Here is a 20415-nt window from a genome sequence, read left to right as displayed (position 1 = left end):
CAGTAGAGGTTCCTCAGTTCATCATCTCAGCCCCTGGGAATGGAGATTCCCCTGTACGTTCCAGTGGAAGATACAATTGTGTAAAATTCAGGTCAGGGTAAGATTAAGCTTGCATTACTTAATCATGGGTGTGCACAACACTGGCAAGGTAGCATTTATTGTCCATCCTTAATTACCTTGAGGGTATTGAGTCAGCCATTCTGTGGCTCTCTAGTTGCATGTAAAGCAAACTGATGGGGTGTTGATGGGCTGTGCTGAGGGCCTGCATCCTCGATCTTGTAGAAATTACCTGTCACCATGGCTCATTTGAGTATAACCAACCCATTGACACAAGACTTTCAATTATAGATTTTCCTAGTTAGAATAAAGTTGATGAGCTGTGTTGTATTGTCTGTGGAACCAATTCAGTTTTCGTTGTTGAAGCCTTGTTGAAAACTGTTAACCAGGCTGATATTGGTGTGGTCTTATGGCCATGTTTCATGATAGCTGAATTTGATGTATTTTTTAATCTCACTCAATAATGACCCTTGAGCAGATTAGCTGCATTCAGTTGCTGCTCTATTATTTGTGGCTTTTAGTTGTGCCTGGAGTGTCTCGTGCTGTAAGTGACTCTCCCAGCTGGTATGCATATCTAACTTGCTGCCCCTCTCTGTCTGTAGCGACTGTTAATTCCCAACATCCCGATCAACAAGTGTGCCGCATGTCAGAAACCACAGCAGCCTGATGAAAAACTGCGTCGTTGCACCAGTTGCTACAGAGTCGCCTACTGCAACCAGTGAGTCAGGTCTTCAAATCCGCACAATACTGATACAAGCACCACATGTGACCATTAATTTCTTGTTTTCATGTCTGCTCGCTCTTCTATGATAGAATAGAGAGAGTCGTGGGTGGATTCTATGGCTGATCAGTCTGAAAGTGTAGCATTATCTTTGTTTCAGTATCTTCACGCTTTTCCTTCAGAGAACAGTACGGAGTTGTGGAAGAATTTGCAGGTTGATTAACAGTCTGACAGGCCACCATGTGAATGCTCCTTCCATGGCTGTGACCATCTTTATTTATCCAGCCAATTGGGGAATTATTCCTACGTGGAAGGGTTGGGGGGAGCACTCATACCCACTGGACATGAGTGTCCTGCTCGAATTCCGAGCCAGAGCTTTGGTTTCCACTAGCCAGGATTGTCTGGAGCTGGGTTTGAACCCAGGACTGTCGTACTGTGAAGTGGAAATGCTGCCAGTGAGGTCAAGGCTTCTCGTTGCCTATGTTGAAGGCCAGGGGCCCTTGTTTTGGGTCTTCGAATTCCATCCATTCCACTACAGTCTCCACAACATGGATGAGGCTGAAATGTTGGCCAGCACCTCAGGCATTCTTTCTGCTCTTCAAGTAGCACCAGGACTAACATCTACTTGCACAACTGGGATAGCAGACAGGGTCTTGGTTTAATGTTTCAACCAAATGATGGCATTTCTCACAATGCAGCACTCCTACACTGGAGTGTGCTCAAGTTCTAGAATGGCATAAACTTCCTTCTCATTCTTCCCCTGTGAACATTGCTGGCAAGGCCAGCATTTATTGCCCATATCTAGTTGCCCTATATCAGTTTGGAACAACTTGATATATTGAATCAAGGGCAGTTAAGAGTAAGCCACTTAAGTTGTAGGACTGGAGTCAGAATGGGTAAGGAAGCATGGCAAGTTTCCTTCACTAAAGGACATTAGTGAACCAGTCTGGTTTTTATTGAACAGTTCAAGAGGTCACTTTTACTTAGACCAGTATTTCATGGAGTCGTATGGCACCAAAGGAGGCCATTTGGCACATTGTGCTAGTGCCAATCCTTTGAAAAAGTTCTTATTTAGTTGAGCTCCTCTGTTTTAAAATAAAATCCTTTTCAATTATATATCCAATTACTTTTTGAAAGTTATATCCAGATTTTCTTTTTAAAACTGAATTCAAATTCTCTCAAACTGCACAGTGGGAATTGAACTCCTGTTCACTGGATTAATAATCTCAGCCTCTGTATTACTAGTCCAATAATATAACCACTGCCCCACTGTACTCCACACACCTGGCTACTGGTTTGAAGTCTGAGCCGATCTGCCGTGTTAGAAAACGTCATCAATCTCCCAAATAAGCTATGGTTCCTTGAAGGAAAAATTATCTTAAACATTGCAAAGAATGTTTTCGTACAGTTGCTTGGTGGTTCAGAACTTAAACATAGCTGAAATGTTGCCAAAGCTTTTTGTATTGCACACTTGGACAAATACAATGCCAAATTTCAAACGGTCACAATTTATACTACAGGAGGGAGGGTTGCTGATTGGTTGGCAAGTTGATTCTGTTTGGCCAAGGCGTTGCCATGGAGAAAGCAATGGGGAACCATAAGCCCCCATGCTCCAGGATAATTCTAAAAAGATGCAAGGCTTGAACATGTTCCTTTTGTTTACAGAGAATGTCTCCCTGCATAATTGAGTCATGTTACAAAAAGCTTCAGCAACATGTCTCTCTTTTCGTAGTGTTTTGGGATTAAAATTGTGTGTCAAGACTCTCGTGCACAGGCAATGAGAATTGGCCATTTGGTGACATCCATCTTGTGCTTTAAAAGCCTTTCAAAATAACATTCTTCTTCTCTCTTTCCCACCAACCCCAACCCCCTTCCCCCTCTCTCTCTCTCTCTTTCTCTGTCTCTCACAATACCTCAGGACTTGTCAAATGAACCATTGGTCAGATCATAAAGGCCAGTGCAGAGCGGAGAATATCGGCTGTCCCTTCATAATCAGCATCCCTGAGTCACGGCTCACATACTCCAGGCTCTCACAGCTACTGGAGGGATATTCAAGGTAATTTTAAAAATGAAAATGAGCTGTATAGATTAGCACAACTCTGGCTCCAAGTAAAAGCTGCCCCTTACTCCCACTGACTCAGGAAACAAAAGTTGCAACACACTCACATGCCTTTCACATTATCTCAACATTGCTGAGGGGTTTAATGAAGCATTCGGATAGTGACATTACAAGAAGGTTTTTAGTCACTGGTATGTGTTTTTGCTTTGACCCATTTGTCATGTGGCAGGCTGCTGATTGCATTGTTCCACCAACGCCTGCACTTTGTGGTGTGAATTTAAATGCCCTATGAACTGTGTGAAGCCTGTGCTGAGTTAGCTGATCATAATAGATGCAGGAGTGGGTGGGTATGTTGCCATTGAACATGGTGCCCTTGGGCTGGGGGAAAATGACCCAGTGACGTGGAACAACAGAGTGCACAGAATAGGATTAAAGACCCCCACTGACCTTCACATTCGATGAACCAGACTGGGTGCAAAGGAAGGAGCTGCACTGCATCCAGCTTCTCCCCTCTGAAGCTGACATTTCTTCTCATCCTATTGCTATAGAGAGGATAGGATTTCCTTGGTCTGAAACCAAGGTACAATATACTTGCTGCTCTGATGACACCCTGATGGGTTTATAACCACAGAACAGACAAAGCAGGTGTGGCAGTGTCTGGGTAGTAAGTGACCCACCCACCTCTGTCACTTTGGCCATACCATACCCCCACCATGCACCCCATATACTCACCTGAGTAGATATACACGCACATTAAGACCTGAGTGAAACTTTCCAACAACATGGGGCTTTTGCCTACTGCTTCAAACAAAATAAGCCAACTTCATTCTCAGTCATCCTGAATATTAAGAGCTTAGTTGCTAGCTTAAGAGGAGGAGGTGGGGGGAATCTTAATTTACTTTGCAGGACAAGCAAATGTTTCTGCCAGGAAACTGTCCACCTCCCACAGAACAGAGTCAGTCAAATCATGTTAATCTAAAAGCTAGAGGCCATCCTGATCAACATTGCACCTTCACACTGGAGCTGTTTGTCCAGCGGAAGCTGCTGCTTTGTTCCTGACTGGGGCATTTGCCTGTTGAAATATAGAAGAGAACAAAAGAATCCAGAACTAGGAGCCATCAGTATAAGGTAGTCATCAATAAACCCAATAAGGAATTCAGGAGAATAGCGACTACAGGCCAGCCAGTTTAACTTTGGTGGTGGGGAAGCTTCTAGAAACAATAATTTGGGACAAAGTTAATAGTCACATGGCCGCTTACAGGTCAATTAAGGATTTAAGGGAAAGTCATGTTTAGCTAACTTGGAGTTTTTTTGAAAAGGTAACGGAGGGTTGATGAGGCAATGCTATTGATGTATGCATGGACTTCCAAAAGGCATTTAACACAGTGATGCACCATGGACTTGTGAGCAAAGCACATGGAATAAAAGGAACTGTAGCAACATGGATATGGAATTGGCTGAGTGACTGGAAACAGCGAGTAGCGGTTAATGGACAGTTTTTGGGTAGTGTAGAACTTCAGAAGGACGTTAGAAGAATGGATGGACAGGTGGAAGATGAAGTACATTGCAAAGAAATGTGAAGTGATTCATTTTTGTAGGAAGGAAAAATGTGGGAGAGGCAATATGAAATAAAGAGACAGCTCTATAGGGGCTCTGTATATATGCATAAGCCATTGAAGATGGCGGAACAGTTTGAGGACACAGTTAATAAAGCATACGGTATCCTAGGCTTTATTAATAGGGGCATAGAGTACAAGAACAAGGAGGTTATGTTGAACTTGTATAAGACACTAATTCAGACTCAGCTGGAGTATTCTGCCCAGTTCTAGGCACTGCGCTAGGAAGGATGTGAAGGCAATGGAGAGAGTGCAGAAAAGATTCACAAGAATGATTCCAGGGATGAGGAACTTCAGTTATGAAGATAGATTGCAGAAGTTGAGACTGTTTTCTTTGGGGAAGAGAAGGCTGAGGGGAGATTCAATAGAGGTATTCAAAACAACGAGGAGCCTGGACAGAGTAGATATGGAGAAACTGTTCTCGCTCATGAAAGTATCGAGAACAGGAGGGCACAGATTTAAATTCCTTGGCAAAAGAAGCAAAAGCGAATTGGGGGAAAACTTTTTACACACAGCAAGTAGTTAGGGTCTGGAATGCACTGCCCGAGTGGGGTGGAAGCAGATTCAATCGAAGCTTTCAAAAGGAAATTAGACTGTTTGCTGAAAAGGAAGAATGGGCAGGGTTACAGGGAGTAGGCAGGGGAACGGCTTGCTCATTCAGAGAGCTGGTGCAGGCACGACGGGCTGAATGGCCTCATTCTGCACTGTAACAATTCTGTGGTTCTGAGATGGTCGGAATGTGGAACTCCCTACCACAGGGAGTGTTTGAGATGAAAAACACAGAAGTATTTAAGGCAAGCTAGATAAATGCATGAGGGAGAAAGCACTAGAAGGATATGCTAATAGGGTGAGATGAAGTGGGGGTGGAAGGAAGCTAATGTGGAAAACGAATACTAGCAAAGTTGGGCTGAATCACCTGTTGTTCTGTAAATATCTAATAGGTGTGCATAAACCCTCAAAACCTCTAATAGTGCAAGTAGACATGGGCTGTGCTCTAACCTCAAACTTGGTTTTAGGCTGCCTGTTCACACAGGGTACCTATCCAACATCCAATATCCAGGCTTGGGCTGACAAATGGCAAGTAACATTCGCACCAGGCAATGATCATCTCCAACAAGAGAAAATCTAAGCATCTAAGCATCTCCCCATGACATTCAATGACATTACATTACTGAATCCCCCACTATCAACATCCTGGGGGCTATCATTGACCAGAAACTGAACTGAACTAGCCACATAAATAATGTGGCTACAAGAAACCTGCTTGATTGGCCCCCCCTTCCACAAACATTCACTCCCTCCACCACCGGTGACAGTAGCAGCAGTGTGTGTACCATCTTCAAAATGCACTGCAGCAACTCACCAAGGCTCCTTAGACAGCACCTTCCAAACCTGTGACCACTACCATCTAGAAGGACAAGGGCAGCAGATAGATGGGAACACCACCACCTGGAAGCTCCCCCCCAAGCCACAGACCAGTGTGGAAACATTTCGCCGTTCCTTCACTGAGTCAAAATCCTGGAACTCCCTCCCTAACAGCACTGTGGGTGTACCTACACCACATGGACTGCAGCGGTTCAAGAAGGCAGCTCACCCACCACCTTCTCAAGGACAACTAGGGATGGGCAATAAATGCCGGTCTAACCAGCGAAGCTCACATCCCGTGAATGAATCAAACAAAAAAACAATCCTGCTGTGATAATACGAGTGATGCTGTGGCCAAGTCTCAACCATATGGCAGGCTGTTCACCTCAAGGGAAGAATTTCACCCAGGCTTGGCAAATTCCTCAAACAATCTCGTCTTGTGCATGATGAAAGCCGTACTATGAGAGTTGTATTCACCTCTGACCCATGTACCCTTCACCTTCCAGCTAACGCTGAACACATTGATGGCAGTACACCATAGCAGGACTCTGAATGCTTTGGAAATTGTAAAGTGTTCTCAATTTTGAGGGGTTTTCAGAGACTAAATAAGAAACTTTCCACTGAGAGGAGGGTTGTTAACCAGAGGACACAGATTTAAAATAATTGACAAAAAAACCCGAGGGGAGATGAGAATTCTCTTAACACAAGAGTTTTCATGTTCTGGATTGCGCCACTTTAAGAGTGGTGGAACCTGATTCAATTCAAGAAGGAACTGGATCAATACTTAAAAGAAGAAATTTGCAGGGCTATCAGGAGAAGCAGAATGAGATTCATTGGCTAAAGGCAAAATACTGCAGATGCTGGAAATCTGAAACAAAAACAAAAAGTGCTGGAAAAACTCAGGTCTGGCAGCATCTGTGGAGAGAAAGACAGTTAACGTTTCGAGTCTGTATGACTGTTCAGAACTAAGAAGTAGAAATGTGGTGAACTATATCTTGTTTAAGGGGGGGTGGGACAGGTGAAGCTGGATGGAAGGCCAGTGATAGGTGAAGGCAAAGGAGAGATTGACAAAGATGTCATAAACAAAAAACCGAAGGGGTGTTGATGGTGGTGATACTGGCTAAAGGAGGTGCTAATGGTGACATTAAGAATAGAAAGCAGAATGAGCAAGTGACAGATGGTCCTAGTGCGGGTGAGGTGGGGGGAGGGGACAGTGGTGGGAAGAAAGATCAAAATAGGCTAAAAGATGGGGATAAAACGATGAATAAAAATGTAAATAAGTTTTAAAAATAATGTAAGTGGGAAAAATATATATTAAAACTTTCAAATAAATATTTGAAAAAAGAGGATAGTAAAGGGGTAGGGATGGAGGAGAGAGTTCATGATCTGAAGTTGTTGAACTCAATATTCAGTCCAGAAGGCTGTAAAGTGCCTAGTTGGAAGATGAGGTGCTGTTCCTCCAGTTTGCGTTGAGCTTCATTGGAACATTGCAGCAGGCCAAGTTCGGACATGTGGGCATGAGAGCAGGATGGAGTGTTGAAATGGCAAGTGACAGGGAGGTCTGGGTCATGCTTGCGGACAGACCAAAGGTGTTCTGCAAAACGGTCACTCAGTCTGTGTTTGGTCTCCCCAATGTTAAGGAGACCGCATTAGGAGCAGCGAATACAGTAGACCAAATTGAGGGAAGTGCAACTGAGATGCTGCTTCACTTGAAAGGAGTGTTTGGGCACTTGGATGGTGAGGAGTGGGGAGGTAAAGGGGCAGGTGTTGCACCTTCTGTGGTTGCATGGGAAGGTGCGGTAGGAAGGGGTTGAGGTGTTTGGGGGTGATGGAGGAGTGGATCAGAGTGTCCTGGAGGGAACAGTCCCTATGGAATGTCGACAGGGGGGGTGAAGAGAAGATGTGTTTGGTGGTGGTATCATGCTGGAGTTGGCGAAAATGGTGGAGGATGATCCTTTGAATGTGAAGGCTGGTGGGGTGATAAATTAGGACAAGGGGGACCCTATCATGGTTCTGGGAGGGCAAGGAAGGTGTGAGGGCAGAGGCATGGGAGATGGGTCCGACATGGTTGAGGGCCCTGTCAGCCACCATGGGTGGGAAACCTCGGTTAAGGAAGACATGACAGAAGTACTGTTTTGGAAAGTGGCATCTTCAGAACAGATGCGACGGACGAGAAGGAACTGAGAGAATGGGATGGAGTCCTTACAGGAAGCGGGGTGTGAGCAGCTGTAGTCGAGGTAGCTGTGGGAGTTGGTAGGCTTGTAATAAATATTGGTGGACAGTCTATCACCAGAAATTGAGACAGAGAGGTCAGAGAAGGGAAGTGTCAGTGATGGATCATGTGAAAGGGATGGAAATTGGAAGCAAAATTAACAAATTTTTCCAGGTCCAGACGAGAGCATGAAGCAGCACCGAAACAGTCACCAATGGTCCGAAGCGAGGGGGCCTGATTAGGAATGTTCCACATACCCCATAAAGAGACAGGTATAACTGGGGTCCATGTGGGTACCTGTAGCCCCACCTTTTATTTGGAGGAAGTGACATGAGTATAAGGAGAAATTGTTCAGTGAGAGAACAAGTTCACCCAGACGGAGGAGAGTAGTGGTGGATGGGGATTGTTCGGGCCTCTGTTCGAGGAAGAAGCAAAGAGCCCTCAGACCATCCTGGGGGGGGATGGAGGTGTAGAGGGATTGGACGTCTATGGTGAAGAGGCGGTTGGGGCCAGGGAACTGGGAATTGTTGATATGACATAGGGCATCAGGGGAATCGTGGCTGTAGGTGGGAAGAGACTGGACAAGGGGAGAGAGAATGAAGTCAAGATAGGAAGAAATGAGTTCTGTGGGGCAGAAACAGGCTGACACGATCTGTTTGTGGATTTTGGGGAGGAGCTAGAAGTGGGCTATCTGAGATCGGGGAACAGGTTGGAAGCTATGTAGAGAAAATCTCCAGTAACAGTCCTGGAAACAATGGCTTAATATTCGGTGGTGGGGCCATGGTCCAGGGGGAGGTAAGAGGAAGTGTCTGCGAGTTGGCGCTCAGCCTCTGCGAGGTAGAGGTCATTACGCCAGACAATAACAGCACCACCCTTGTCAGCAGGTTTGATAAAGTCAGGGTTGGACCTGAGAGAATGGAGTGGGGCAAGTTCAGAAGAAGACAGGTTAGAGTGGGTGAGAGGAGCAGAGAAATTGAGATGGCCGATGTCACACCAACAGTTAGCAATGAAAAGATCAAGAGCAGGTAAGAGGCCAGAGGAAGGAGTCCAGGTGGTGGGAGAATACTGGAGGCAGGTGGAAGGATCATTGGCTACTTTTCCCAAAGAGCCAGCACAAACATGAATTACCACTTCCTGTGTTGTAGGACTGTATGATTCCACAATGGGTGAGATTGTATGTGTGTTTTACTGCGTACGGTGAGATTAATATTTTTGTATCCTGTGACAGGTATTCAGTCAACGTGTTCCAGCCCCCATTTCAACCAGGGCGAATCTCGCCAGACCCACCCCTTTGTAAGACGGAAACTGTGCAGCCCACCCCTGGAAACATTACCAACTCAGAGATTGGGGACGGAAGGATGCCCTTGGAGGTTCAGGAGAGAGACCTCAGGCCTGTGCACCGCACCCATTTAAGCAGCTCTGTTTCTGAGCCCCTACTGGCCTCTGCTTTCTCGAAGGGGATGAGCATGCCAGGCAGAGACAAAGATTCCGTTCACAGCTACGACTCCGGATTCTCAGCATTGCGGCCATTGTCACATGAGGACGCTGGATGTGAGAAGGAAACCTCTTACGAGAAAGCTCCAAAGCCAGAAGGTGATGGTTTTTTCCCCCTAGCAAACCCTTCCTGATAAAGCAGAATCGTACACACATCCCAGTTAAAGATAAGTATGGAACATCTTGTCTGTACACATCGGTTACACTGCTCCACCTCCAGAATAAGATACAAGAGCATGAGGAAAGGCCGTTCAAGCATCAGTGCTGATCTTTTTGCAGTAAAGTGGTCAGTTTTTACGATGTTGCTCTTCCCTGAATCTGGGTGCAGAAGCCTTCCTGTAATGTGGTTTTAATACAGCAATATAAAGCAAGGCCTTAATCAGCAGAATAAAAAAAACACAAATGCCCACCCACTTAGGCATCATCTTTGAAGAGATGGAGAGAGCTAATGTTTCTGTTTAGTATCCTTTCATCAGAACTGGGCCATAATACTGTGCAAGCTGATTGTGATTGTGAAATTTGCTGTAGCATTCAGCCTATTACCTTCTTGCACTGTAGTGCCAATTTAATATCCACCTCTTATATTCAGGTAGAACTTTGTACTGTGCTGAGTTTGTGGGGCTCCCCTGTTTGGAAACGCAGCCCCTGAGGGAAAGATGAAGAGTGCACGATTATCAGGCGAGGGCACGATCAGCTTCTGGACTGTAATGCTTAAGCATTGTTCCTCAATGGTTAAACTTGATCAGTCACCTTACTCTGCACTTTTTTCATTGCAATATCTAAATGCAATCTGAACCTTGTAAACCTTCAGTGTGGATGTGTGCTCCATGCTTCTGGTTATAATACCTAGCATGATGTTGACTTCTATAAAATTGGAGTATTGAAGGTGACAAACCCGCTTTCACTCCCAGCACCTTGTTGTAGATATAAATCAGAAAATGCTGGAAGCTGGTAACATAAGTGGAGAGAGTAACAGTTAATGTTTCAGGTCAATGATCTTTCAGCTGGACCTGATGAAAGTCCTCTGCTAAATCAACCCCAATTGTCTATTTTTAAAACCTATCTGTAACACTGTCCAATTACCAAAAGACTCCATTCATCATCTGTGCAATTGCCTATTCCTTTTTACAAACCTTGTGCTGCTTTTATTTCTGTGTATTGCTCTCATTCCCCTTTTAGGTTAACACATTTAACCAAGTTACCGTTTGATCTCTACAACCAGATAATGAAAATAGATTCGAAAGCAAAGAGCACAGCACTCACCGTTGTGAACTTTAACCATCCCCCTATCTCCACAATTACACAAATAACTCTCGATTCCTGCAACTTTTACTTTGACTAGAAGTCTTCCCTTGGGAACTTGATGGAAGTTTGCAGAAGCTTTCTGAAAGTTTAAAACTATGCCCAAGGTAGTTTCACTGTCAACTTTATCTCTTGTATTTGAAACTGAGGTGGTTTTATCAGGCAGGCAGCTTTCCCTTTTAAAGCCTTTTAGTTATTTAACAATTCTGCAGTTAATAGTTTTTGCACACTTGAATCATTTGCAGTGTTCTTTATCCCCATAGCTGCAATCCCTGGTTATCAGCAGCCAACTGAGTCTGTTCACTTCCACACCCCACAGTTTTACATCAAGATCATTGACTCTTCAAACAAAGAGCAGAAAATGGAAGACAAAGGTGAGGCCAATACTATAACCAGGATTGACTCTTGCAGTGAGACTGTTAGGCATGGTTTATTTTCATATATGTGCTGTGTTGTTCAGCTCTTTGTCAGCTGCTACACAAAACCAGGTTGTTAAACAAAATTGAATGCCCTTTTTTTAAATGTAGGGCAGCTACAGCTATTTTGGGGACATTGGTCACTGAAGGTCTCGTTTAATCCGGTTGCTTTGAAATCCTTCTGCATAAATTGCTATTGCCCGGCACCTGCACCTTGTTGATACAGCATAGCCCTTTCTAAACACGCTCTCCGTTTTGGTTATGCCAGCTCCAACTGTGCCCCTTGGCCTGGTATCTGCTATGGTGAAAAGGGAGAGGTGGCGGCTGACAGTACCTTTGTACAATTACTTGTTGCGGGCACATTATGTAACTGACCAAAAAGAGGGTTTACTGTCAGCCCATTGTTGGGAAAAACGCGAGCAAGGAATAAGGCAGGCTGTCCAAACAGCCAGTGACCCCCACTGCGGCACTCACTGCCAGAACCAGGAGAATAGCTTCAAAAGAGTTCTGCAGTGCAACTGTTCACAAGGCAAGCCTGCTGCGTACACACTCATAGGGTGGTACCATCTGTTAAATGAAGTGTTCTGTTTCTGGCAAAGTGTGCTCTACATTATTTTTTTTAAATAATTTTTTGAGTAAACTGTCTCTATTTTATCAGAAATGATATATTGGGAGACTGATAAGGAAAAGAATCAACAAATCTCTACGTATTGACACCTGCACTCTGCTGCTGCCTTGCATAGGCTGTTCCCTGGCCTTAGCAGCAACGTTTCCCCTGCATTCCCTCATTCCCCCACCCCTCTAATGCTCTGTCACCAGCACATCTCAGCCACTCATGCACCCCCACCCCGAACTGCCTTTGGCCTCAGTCCAATTACAGCCAAACACCAGGGAGCATTAATTTCAGGATAGTGGGGACTGGTAGCAGAGAAAGGGGTAGGTGGGGGGTGGGGGGGGGGGTCAATATTTTATTCCTAACCATTAAACTGGAGCTGCATGCTGGCAGATACCTGTGTGGTGCAGAGGCATTGGAGGACGATGGTAAGTTCAAACGTATCAAAGACTGCAGACGGAACAAGAGGTGATAGTTTACAACTTGTCACAATCACAGTGGAAATCACTTGTAACTCTGCTGTGCTGAGGAAGAGCTGCAGTGTTGGAGGGTCAGCACCAAGGTGCACTGTGCCGTCAGGGGTTGGTGTGAGGGGGGGGGCATGCCACAGGCCTTCTCCACCATCCCTTTGGACGAGATTTTAAACCAAGGCCCTGACTTGCTCCTCAGGTGAATGATTTTGAAAAAGAGCAAGGTATTTTTTCTGGCTTCCCTGACCAATATTTATCCCTCAACCACCTTTATGTTGAACAGTGGATTTTCAATTGCCACATGTTCTATGTAGAGCCACTCAAACTTATTGATGTAGTTTCCACCCGGGTGTTTGTCTTTGCAGGGCTATGCACAGCAATCTTCCAGATGTTTGGCATATAGCCGAGATCATTCAATAACTTTGGATCATTCTGGCTTCTCTCCTGAACAGGTGATGCTCCATTGGAGCTCCCAGACAGTGTCTCACTGGCAATGGTGTGGAAGAACAATGAGCGACAGAAGGAGTACGTGCTAGTGGAATCTAAGGAGCTGGAATATGCTGAAGATCCCAGCTCAGCCAACGAAGCAGCCAGAGCTGGCTACTTTACCCTGGAACAGTGCCTGAATCTCTTCACCAAACCTGAGGTGCTGGCACCTGAGGAAGCTTGGTAAGGTTCTGCTTCATCTCCCTCGCCATAATTTGTGTTCTCCTTTTCCTGTCAGGAATGCATCTTAACTGTGGGTAGGACTCTCACCTCTGAGTCAGGAGGTCACGGTTTCAACTCCTGCTCTGGAAACTTGGGACTATAATCCAAATAGTCCCAGTGCAAAACTGAGGGAATGCTGCACTGCTGGAGGCGTCATCTTTTGGATGAAACATTAGACCAATGCCCCGTCTCCCCACTCAGTTGGACGTGAAGGGATCCCATGGCCGCTATTTGAAAGAAGAACAGAGGAGTTCTCTCCAGTATCCTGGCCAATATTTATTCCTCAACCAGTATTGCTAAAACAAATTATCTGCTCATTTATCTCACTGCTGTTTGTGGGATTGTACTATGCGCAAACTGGCTACCATGTTTCCTGCATTATTACAGCTGTAGCACGCTCTGGGATAATCCTGAAATGCTGAAAGGTGCTAGGAAAAAGTGGGTCACCTTCTAAAGGGGCACATGAGGATGAATGGTAAATGTGAGCTTTGCCGGTGATGCCCACATCCTGAGAATTTTTGCAAAAAAATGTTTGATTTCAGTATCCAGAATTGCTTTAATTCATTTCTATTGAGCTGAGCTGGACAGACCAGCAAGATTTCCTTGGCACAACTGTATTCCTTGGAATGGGCAGTGATTTATTATGTGCATGCAGGCAGTGTGAGGCTTGGCACTGACAGCTGCTTCTGACCCATTGCAGGTATTGTCCTAAATGTAAACAGCACAGGGAGGCGTCCAAACAGTTGATGTTGTGGTGGCTTCCGAACGTACTCATCATTCAGCTGAAACGCTTCTCCTTCCGTAATTTCATCTGGAGAGACAAGATCAATGACATGGTGGAGTTTCCCATCAGGTATGCAGCGCAGACTGAAGCTTCACTGCATTTTATTTTGTTGCCTGTTTGTACCTATGTTTTAATTTATCTCCTCCTAAAATCATACAGCACAGAGAGAGGCCATTCAACTCATTGAGCCTTTTCCAGCTCTTTGGCAAAAATGTAATCATGAAGGTCAGTTCTGACTGTGAAAACCCTAGAGGAAATCATCTCAGTCCAGTACCAGAGCAGGTGGGGACTTAGGTCCACCAAGTAAAATTAGATACCACATCATGGGCCCTCAGTTCAAAACTGTTCCCTAATTCAACACTAAATCTGTGGCGTGACATGTTGGGGCTAAATGATAACTGGTCGGAAAAATGTTGCATTCATGCAGTACGGGTAAACTTGATTGAGGCACTTGCTCAGCGGTAGATAGTGTACTATATCCTCTACCTATCCCATGGATAGTTGATATCATAGGGAATAGGAACAGGAGTAAACCATATAGCCCTCAAGCCTGCTCTGCCATTCAATACAATCATGGCTGATCCTTGGTTTCAACTCCACCTGCCCACGCTCTCACCATATACCTTAATTCCCTGAGTAATCAAAAATCTTTCTTTCCCAGCCTTGAATATACTCAATGATGAAGTATCCACAACCCTCTGGGGTAGAGAATTCAAAAGATTCACAATTCTGAGTGAAGAAATTTCTCCTCATCTCAATCCTAAATGATTGGCCCCTTATCCTGAGATTGTGCCCGCATGTTCTAGATTTCCCAACCAGGAAAAACAACCTCTGTCTACCGTGTCAAGGCCCTTGAGAATCTTGATGTGGGATATTGCAAAGGGAGCTTTATTCTGTATCTAATCCATCCTGCACTTGCTCTGTGAGTGTTTGATGGGGACAGAATAAAAGAAGCTATACTTCATATCCAACGAGTGCTGCACCTGCTCTGGGAATGTTTGAGGGAAGTGCCCATTTTGAACATTTACCGGAAAATGAGAAAGCCAGGATTACCTGGGAATCTGAATTTTTCATTAAACATTGTGTTAATCACTTTTTCCCTTAAAAGAAATCTGGACCTGAGCAAGTTCTGCATTGGTGTGAAGGATGTTCGGCAGCCGCCTGTCTACGATCTGTATGCAGTAATCAATCACTATGGTGGGATGATTGGGGGACACTACACCGCCTACGCACGTCTGCCTAATGAAAAAAACAGCCAGCGCAGTGACGTGGGTGAGTTAATATTCACCAGACACACTGCTCAAAAAATAAGCTTCTGTTTTCTTCCTGCCCAGGTCCTTGGCTCAGTGGGAGAGCAGCAATTGCCTGTCATAGCCCCATCTCGCAACTGGACTCTTTTTGACCTATTCTTTCATGGGATGAGGGCATTGCTGACAAGGTCAGCATTTGTTGCCCATCCCTAATTGCCCTTAAACTGATTGGCTTGCTAGGCCATTCCAGAGGGCAGTTAAGAGTCAACCCTGTCTCTTGTGCATGTGGAGTCACATGTAGGCCAAACCAAGTAAGGATGGCAGATTCCCTTCTATAAAGTTAGTGAACCAGATGGGTTTTTACAACAAATGATAGTTTCATGGTCAATATTTTATCATTTGTGAGGAGACGGTGTAATGGTAATATCACTGGACCAGCAACCCAGAGGCCCTGGCGAATGTTCTGAGGGCTTGGGTTCAAATCCCACCATGGCAGCTGGTGGAATTTAAATTAAATTAATAATTCTTTAATATATTGACTATATGATAACCATTACCAACATCACTTGCTGATACTTGCCAACATCCTCTGGGGACCAGTAGGTTATTTTTGGATCCATGGATAATAGAACATTTATTAAACGATTTGTCTTCTAGAGGCTTTCAAAGAAAGGGCAGTTTTCTCAGTCGATCAGAAAGGAAAAGACGTTGATCAATCAGATAATAGGATATGCAGATCAGCAAGGTCCCAATCCTGTACTAAGATAACTGGCCTGGGCCCAGACTTTCCAATTGGGATGCTACCATTGTCCTTGCTGCCTCTGGGTCAGGGAGAAGCATAGGAACAGGAGGAGACCATTCAGTTACTCCTGTCCATTACAGAAGAACAGGAGGCAGCCATCAGCTCCTTCAGCCTATTCTCATTCTATTTGATCATGGCTGACCTGCCCCTCAAATCCAATTTTCTACCTGTGCTCTCATCTCCCGATACCCTTACCCAACAAAAATCTATAGATCTCTGTCATGAAATCTCCAATTGATCCCCAGCATCTACAGCCTTTTGGGGGTGTGTGTGTTTTGGATTTCCACTGCCCTTTGTGAAATGCTTCCTGACATCACCCCTGAGTGACCTGGCTCTAATTTTAAGGTTATTCCCACCTTCTCTCCCCACCCCTCCCAACCTTTGTTGTGGACCACCCCCACCCCAGAGGAAATAGTTTCCCTTTATTTACCCTGTTGAATCTTTTTCAAACGTTGCAGCCAAGTATCAAGTGACCCTTCAATCACGCATATTCAAGGGAATACAACCTAGGTTTATGCAGCCTGTCCTCATAATTTAACCATCTAAAACCTAGCATCATTCTGGTGAACTTGTGGTGCTGAAGCTGAACGCTGCACTTCAGATGACATCTAATCAAGGACCTGAACAACTGAAGCGTCACTTCTTCCCCTTATATTCATTGCTCTTAAGATAAAGGCCAACATTCCATTAACCTTTTTTTGATTGCTTTTTGTACCTGTCCACTAGATTTTAATGATTTGTGCACTTGAACTCTCAAATCTCTACAATTCATAGTTTCTCGCCATTTGGATAAAATCAGCCTGAGTTCCCCGTCTTGATTGTGGTCCGGGTCTGCGGACATTGATGGTGAAGGAGTCGGTGCTGGTCACTCCATTTACCTCGATGGAAACACCCACACGGCAACTACTTGAAGAATGATGCAGGAGTGAGGGTTTCAGATCTCTGAAACTTACTCCAGCAATCATTTAGAGGCCAGGTGAAAATAGGAAACTTTAAAAAAAATTTAATGAAAATGTAGCCATTATTCTTCCTTGCTTTCCTCATATAATTAGTAAAGGATGATTACTAAAAGGATAATTTATGTGTCTTTGTGTAAAATGCATTGGGGTAAGAGTTCTTTTTCTTTGTTTGTGTAAATGAATACTTGAAGATTTCATCAGTTCATTATCTTTAGTAAAATGGAAGCTTTGTTCAAAATAGCAGGCTTTTTCCTGAAATACTGAACCAAGAACAACTTCATAATCGCATTTCCAATGTTGCAACATGCAACAACATGAAGGATTCTCATTGCCCCCAGCCAAACATCCACTGTGCTGAGTGTGTCCCTCAGTTCACTGTCTGCCTTTAAGTACCTGTTGTGTCAACTCTGTCACTGTGGTAACCACCATCTTCCTGTGCAGGTTGGCGTCTCTTTGATGACAGCACTGTCACGACGGTCGACGAAAGCCAGGTGGTTGCACGACATGCATATGTACTGTTCTACCGTCGCCGCAATTCTCCAGTGGTAAGGCCTTCACGGACGAGAGCTGCAACACGTGGAACAGAGTGCACAGCTGAAGCAGAAGGAACAGCCTCCCAGGTTTGTAGTGAGGGGGGAGATTCTCATCCCTAGCTCTTCAGCCTTTTGTAACAGAGAAACGATGTATTGTTTGTGGCTATCTCTACACTGATAGAAAAGTTACCAAAGTTCTCTGTGCAATCACTTCGTTCTCTTCCTCCCTGCATAATCAGGAATGTGCAGATATCCAATTGCCATTTCAGTTGACTTGCCAATTAACAGTATGTTCTGTGCAAGCCTCTGAATGAGTACTCTCCATAAAGATGTTGCATAAGAAATGGCTTTTCCCAAGGTGCTTGTGGTGACAAAATCAAATGACATATGTTGCACCTTCCATGTAATCTTGTTCAAGGTGACTTGCTCTGCTTTTGAAATTGCCAGGTCAACTGGTTGTGACCACATCACTGAAGCAGTTTCAAATGCATTGATCTCTCGAAGGAACATGTGCTGCATTTCCTGTTCATTTAGTCCTGAAAATACTTTGTCCTTAACGTATTTTCCCTTATCCTCCTGGAGATGGATTAGTGTCCTAGAAAGGCATGCCGCTTTATAACAGGAATACCCATTGGTGGATTTAACTGTTTATGCATTACTGCTTGAATCCAGTCAATAATGTGGAGTATTGCTGCTAACCTGATCTCATCTCCTCATTCAGTGGCCCCATGTATACACTTTCCAATAGGAATCATTGACCAGATACCAGAAACTCTTGTTCTTTTGTTCCCCAGTCCAGTGACAGGCAGGTCCAGTGTAGTAGTTCTTACTACCCCAATTGAAAACAGTTAAACCAACACAGCCTGGCAAATTTTCATCTCTCCCACACATTTTTGCCACATGCTAATGTCTTGGACTCGGTGCTGTGGCTAACATCATCTGATGGAGTCAACACTCAATGATTACATTTCTGCCATGTCAAGGAAAGGATAGAGTTGTATTCTTTTGGACTGAGAGGATTAATGGGGCATTTGGTTAGTGTTCGAAGGAATGAGAAATATAAACAGATTATTGCTGAAAAGAGACGTTGAAAGAGTTCATTTTACACTCATCAGGGCAAACACAATGCCAAATTTCAAACAATCACAGCAATTATACTACAGGAAAAAGGGGTGCTGATTAATTGGCAAGTAGAAGACTCTGGCTGAGGCTTTGCCATGGAGCAAGCAGCTTTTTAGATGGCGTGATGCCCAGAACTGAACCTAGTTACACCAGCGTGGCCAACCAGAGCTTTATACAACCTTAGCATAATTCCCATCTCCTTGTATTCCTTTGAGATAAAGGCCAACGTTTCATTAGTCATTTTTTTTGTATTTCAGTACTTAGACCTCTAAATCTCTTTACTTCTACGCAGCTCCTAGCTTCTCTCAATTTAGAAAATGCTCTGATCAGTTCCTCTTGAGCTCAGAGTGGCTTGAGCTCCATCTGCCACAGTTCTGCCCACTCAGTCAATCATTGCCCCCTTGCACCATTCTGCTCCCATCTACGCTATTTACTTTGCAACCTAACCCTTGTCAGCAAACTTGGACATATGGTTCTTTATTTCTTCATCTAAGTCATTGCACTCTGTTATCACTTGAAACACCCCTGTCTCTTTTAAATCTTTCTAGTTTGGTTTTAAGGATCTTTTTAGCATCCTGCACATTAATGTGATGTCTGACATGCAACCAGGTGACAAATGAATGTACCACCTCTGGTGTTGGGTTTAATTCACTAGCTAGCCTGGGAGCTGGAATGTATATCTAAACCAGATTAATGTAAAACCAAAAGCCAGTTCTGCAAGATTGGCATAGTTAATAAAAAGTTAAGCACCTTTGTATGCAGAAACTAAAACCACATTGTCTGCAAATCTGTGTAAGTACAAGTTTCAATGAGAAATTGTTTCATTTTCATAGTTTTCTCTGACTCCTTGAAGGAATATCCAAAGATAAAGTCCTGACCTTGCCTTGAATAGTTGCGTTTAGAAATTTAAATTAAAAGTTTTCAAATGAAATTTGGCTGGTCTCCCAGTTGAAGGACTATCTTCATGCTATTCTGAAATTCTGTTGCTGAAATATGAATTCTTGTTCTTCCACCTCAATTTCTAGAGCCATTTCTGCTCCCACCACCAGCTCAGTGAAAAGAATTATTCTGATGCCGTTGTTTTGGAACAGCTGAAAGGGCAGGACACCACTGGGGTTAAAAGAGTAGAAGACTTAATGCTTCAGTGACACCATACTTGAATGTTTGGGTGTTTATAGATTGTTGGAGAAAGGCAAGACTGAAGGAAGTGGGTAGTTGCTGAGAAACTGAGAGCAATAGACTGCAAAGAGTTTTGATTGCAATAGTGAGAGCACTGGAGAGTTCCTTAGGCAGCACCTTCCAAACCCACGACCGCTACCATCTAGAAGGACAAGGGCAGCAGATAGATGGGAACACCACCACCTGGAAGTTCCCCTCCAAACCACTCACCATCCTGACTTGGAAATATATCGCTGTTCCTTCACTGTTGCTGTGTCAAAATCCTGGAACTCCGTCCTTAACAGCACTGTGGGTGGACTGCAGCGGTTCAAGAAAGCAGCTCACCATCACCACCTCAAGGGCAATTAGGGATGGGCAATAAATGCTGGCCCAGCCAGTGACGCTCACATCCCGTAAATGAATTTTTTAAAATGCCCACAGATCCCTGATGATAGCAGGACACGTAGATCAGGTGCTTAAGAAGGCAGGCAGGATCTTTTCCTTTATTGGCCGAGGCTTATAGAATAACAGCAGGGAGGTTATGCTACAAGTGTATTAAACACTAGTTTGGCCACAGCTAGAGTACTTCATTCAAGTCTGGTCAGTGCATTGCAGAAAGTATGTGATTGTACGAGAGACAGAACAGAAGAGACATATCAGGATGTTGCCAAAAGTGGAGAATTTTAGTTCAGAGGAAAGATTATACAGGCTGAGGTTGTCTTCTTTTGAACAGAGGAGCATGAGGGGAGATTTAATTAAAGTGTGCAAAGTTGA

General features: G+C 44.3%; 1 protein-coding gene across 7 annotated transcripts in view; it reads left to right on the top strand.

The window, feature by feature from the left end:
- The window catches only part of usp19 (ubiquitin specific peptidase 19), a 138393-nt gene that overhangs the window by 104304 nt on the left and 13674 nt on the right, over positions 1 to 20415 (top strand). For all 7 annotated transcript variants that reach the window (XR_005943625.1, XM_041192579.1, XM_041192578.1 and 4 more), the window contains 8 exons: positions 660 to 775; positions 2697 to 2834; positions 9259 to 9623; positions 11090 to 11200; positions 12778 to 12994; positions 13734 to 13886; positions 14926 to 15089; positions 17270 to 17448. Coding sequence is in view for 6 of the 7 variants with exons in the window: in XM_041192579.1 (XP_041048513.1) it covers positions 660 to 775; positions 2697 to 2834; positions 9259 to 9623; positions 11090 to 11200; positions 12778 to 12994; positions 13734 to 13886; positions 14926 to 15089; positions 17270 to 17448 (1443 nt within the window). In the remaining variant the exon portion in view is untranslated. The remainder of the gene's footprint in view (positions 1 to 659; positions 776 to 2696; positions 2835 to 9258; positions 9624 to 11089; positions 11201 to 12777; positions 12995 to 13733; positions 13887 to 14925; positions 15090 to 17269; positions 17449 to 20415) is intronic.

Source organism: Carcharodon carcharias, chromosome 7, assembly GCF_017639515.1.
Source record: "Carcharodon carcharias isolate sCarCar2 chromosome 7, sCarCar2.pri, whole genome shotgun sequence".
Classification (NCBI taxonomy): Eukaryota; Metazoa; Chordata; class Chondrichthyes; order Lamniformes; family Lamnidae; genus Carcharodon; species Carcharodon carcharias.
This window is presented reverse-complemented; position numbering and strand designations above follow the sequence as displayed.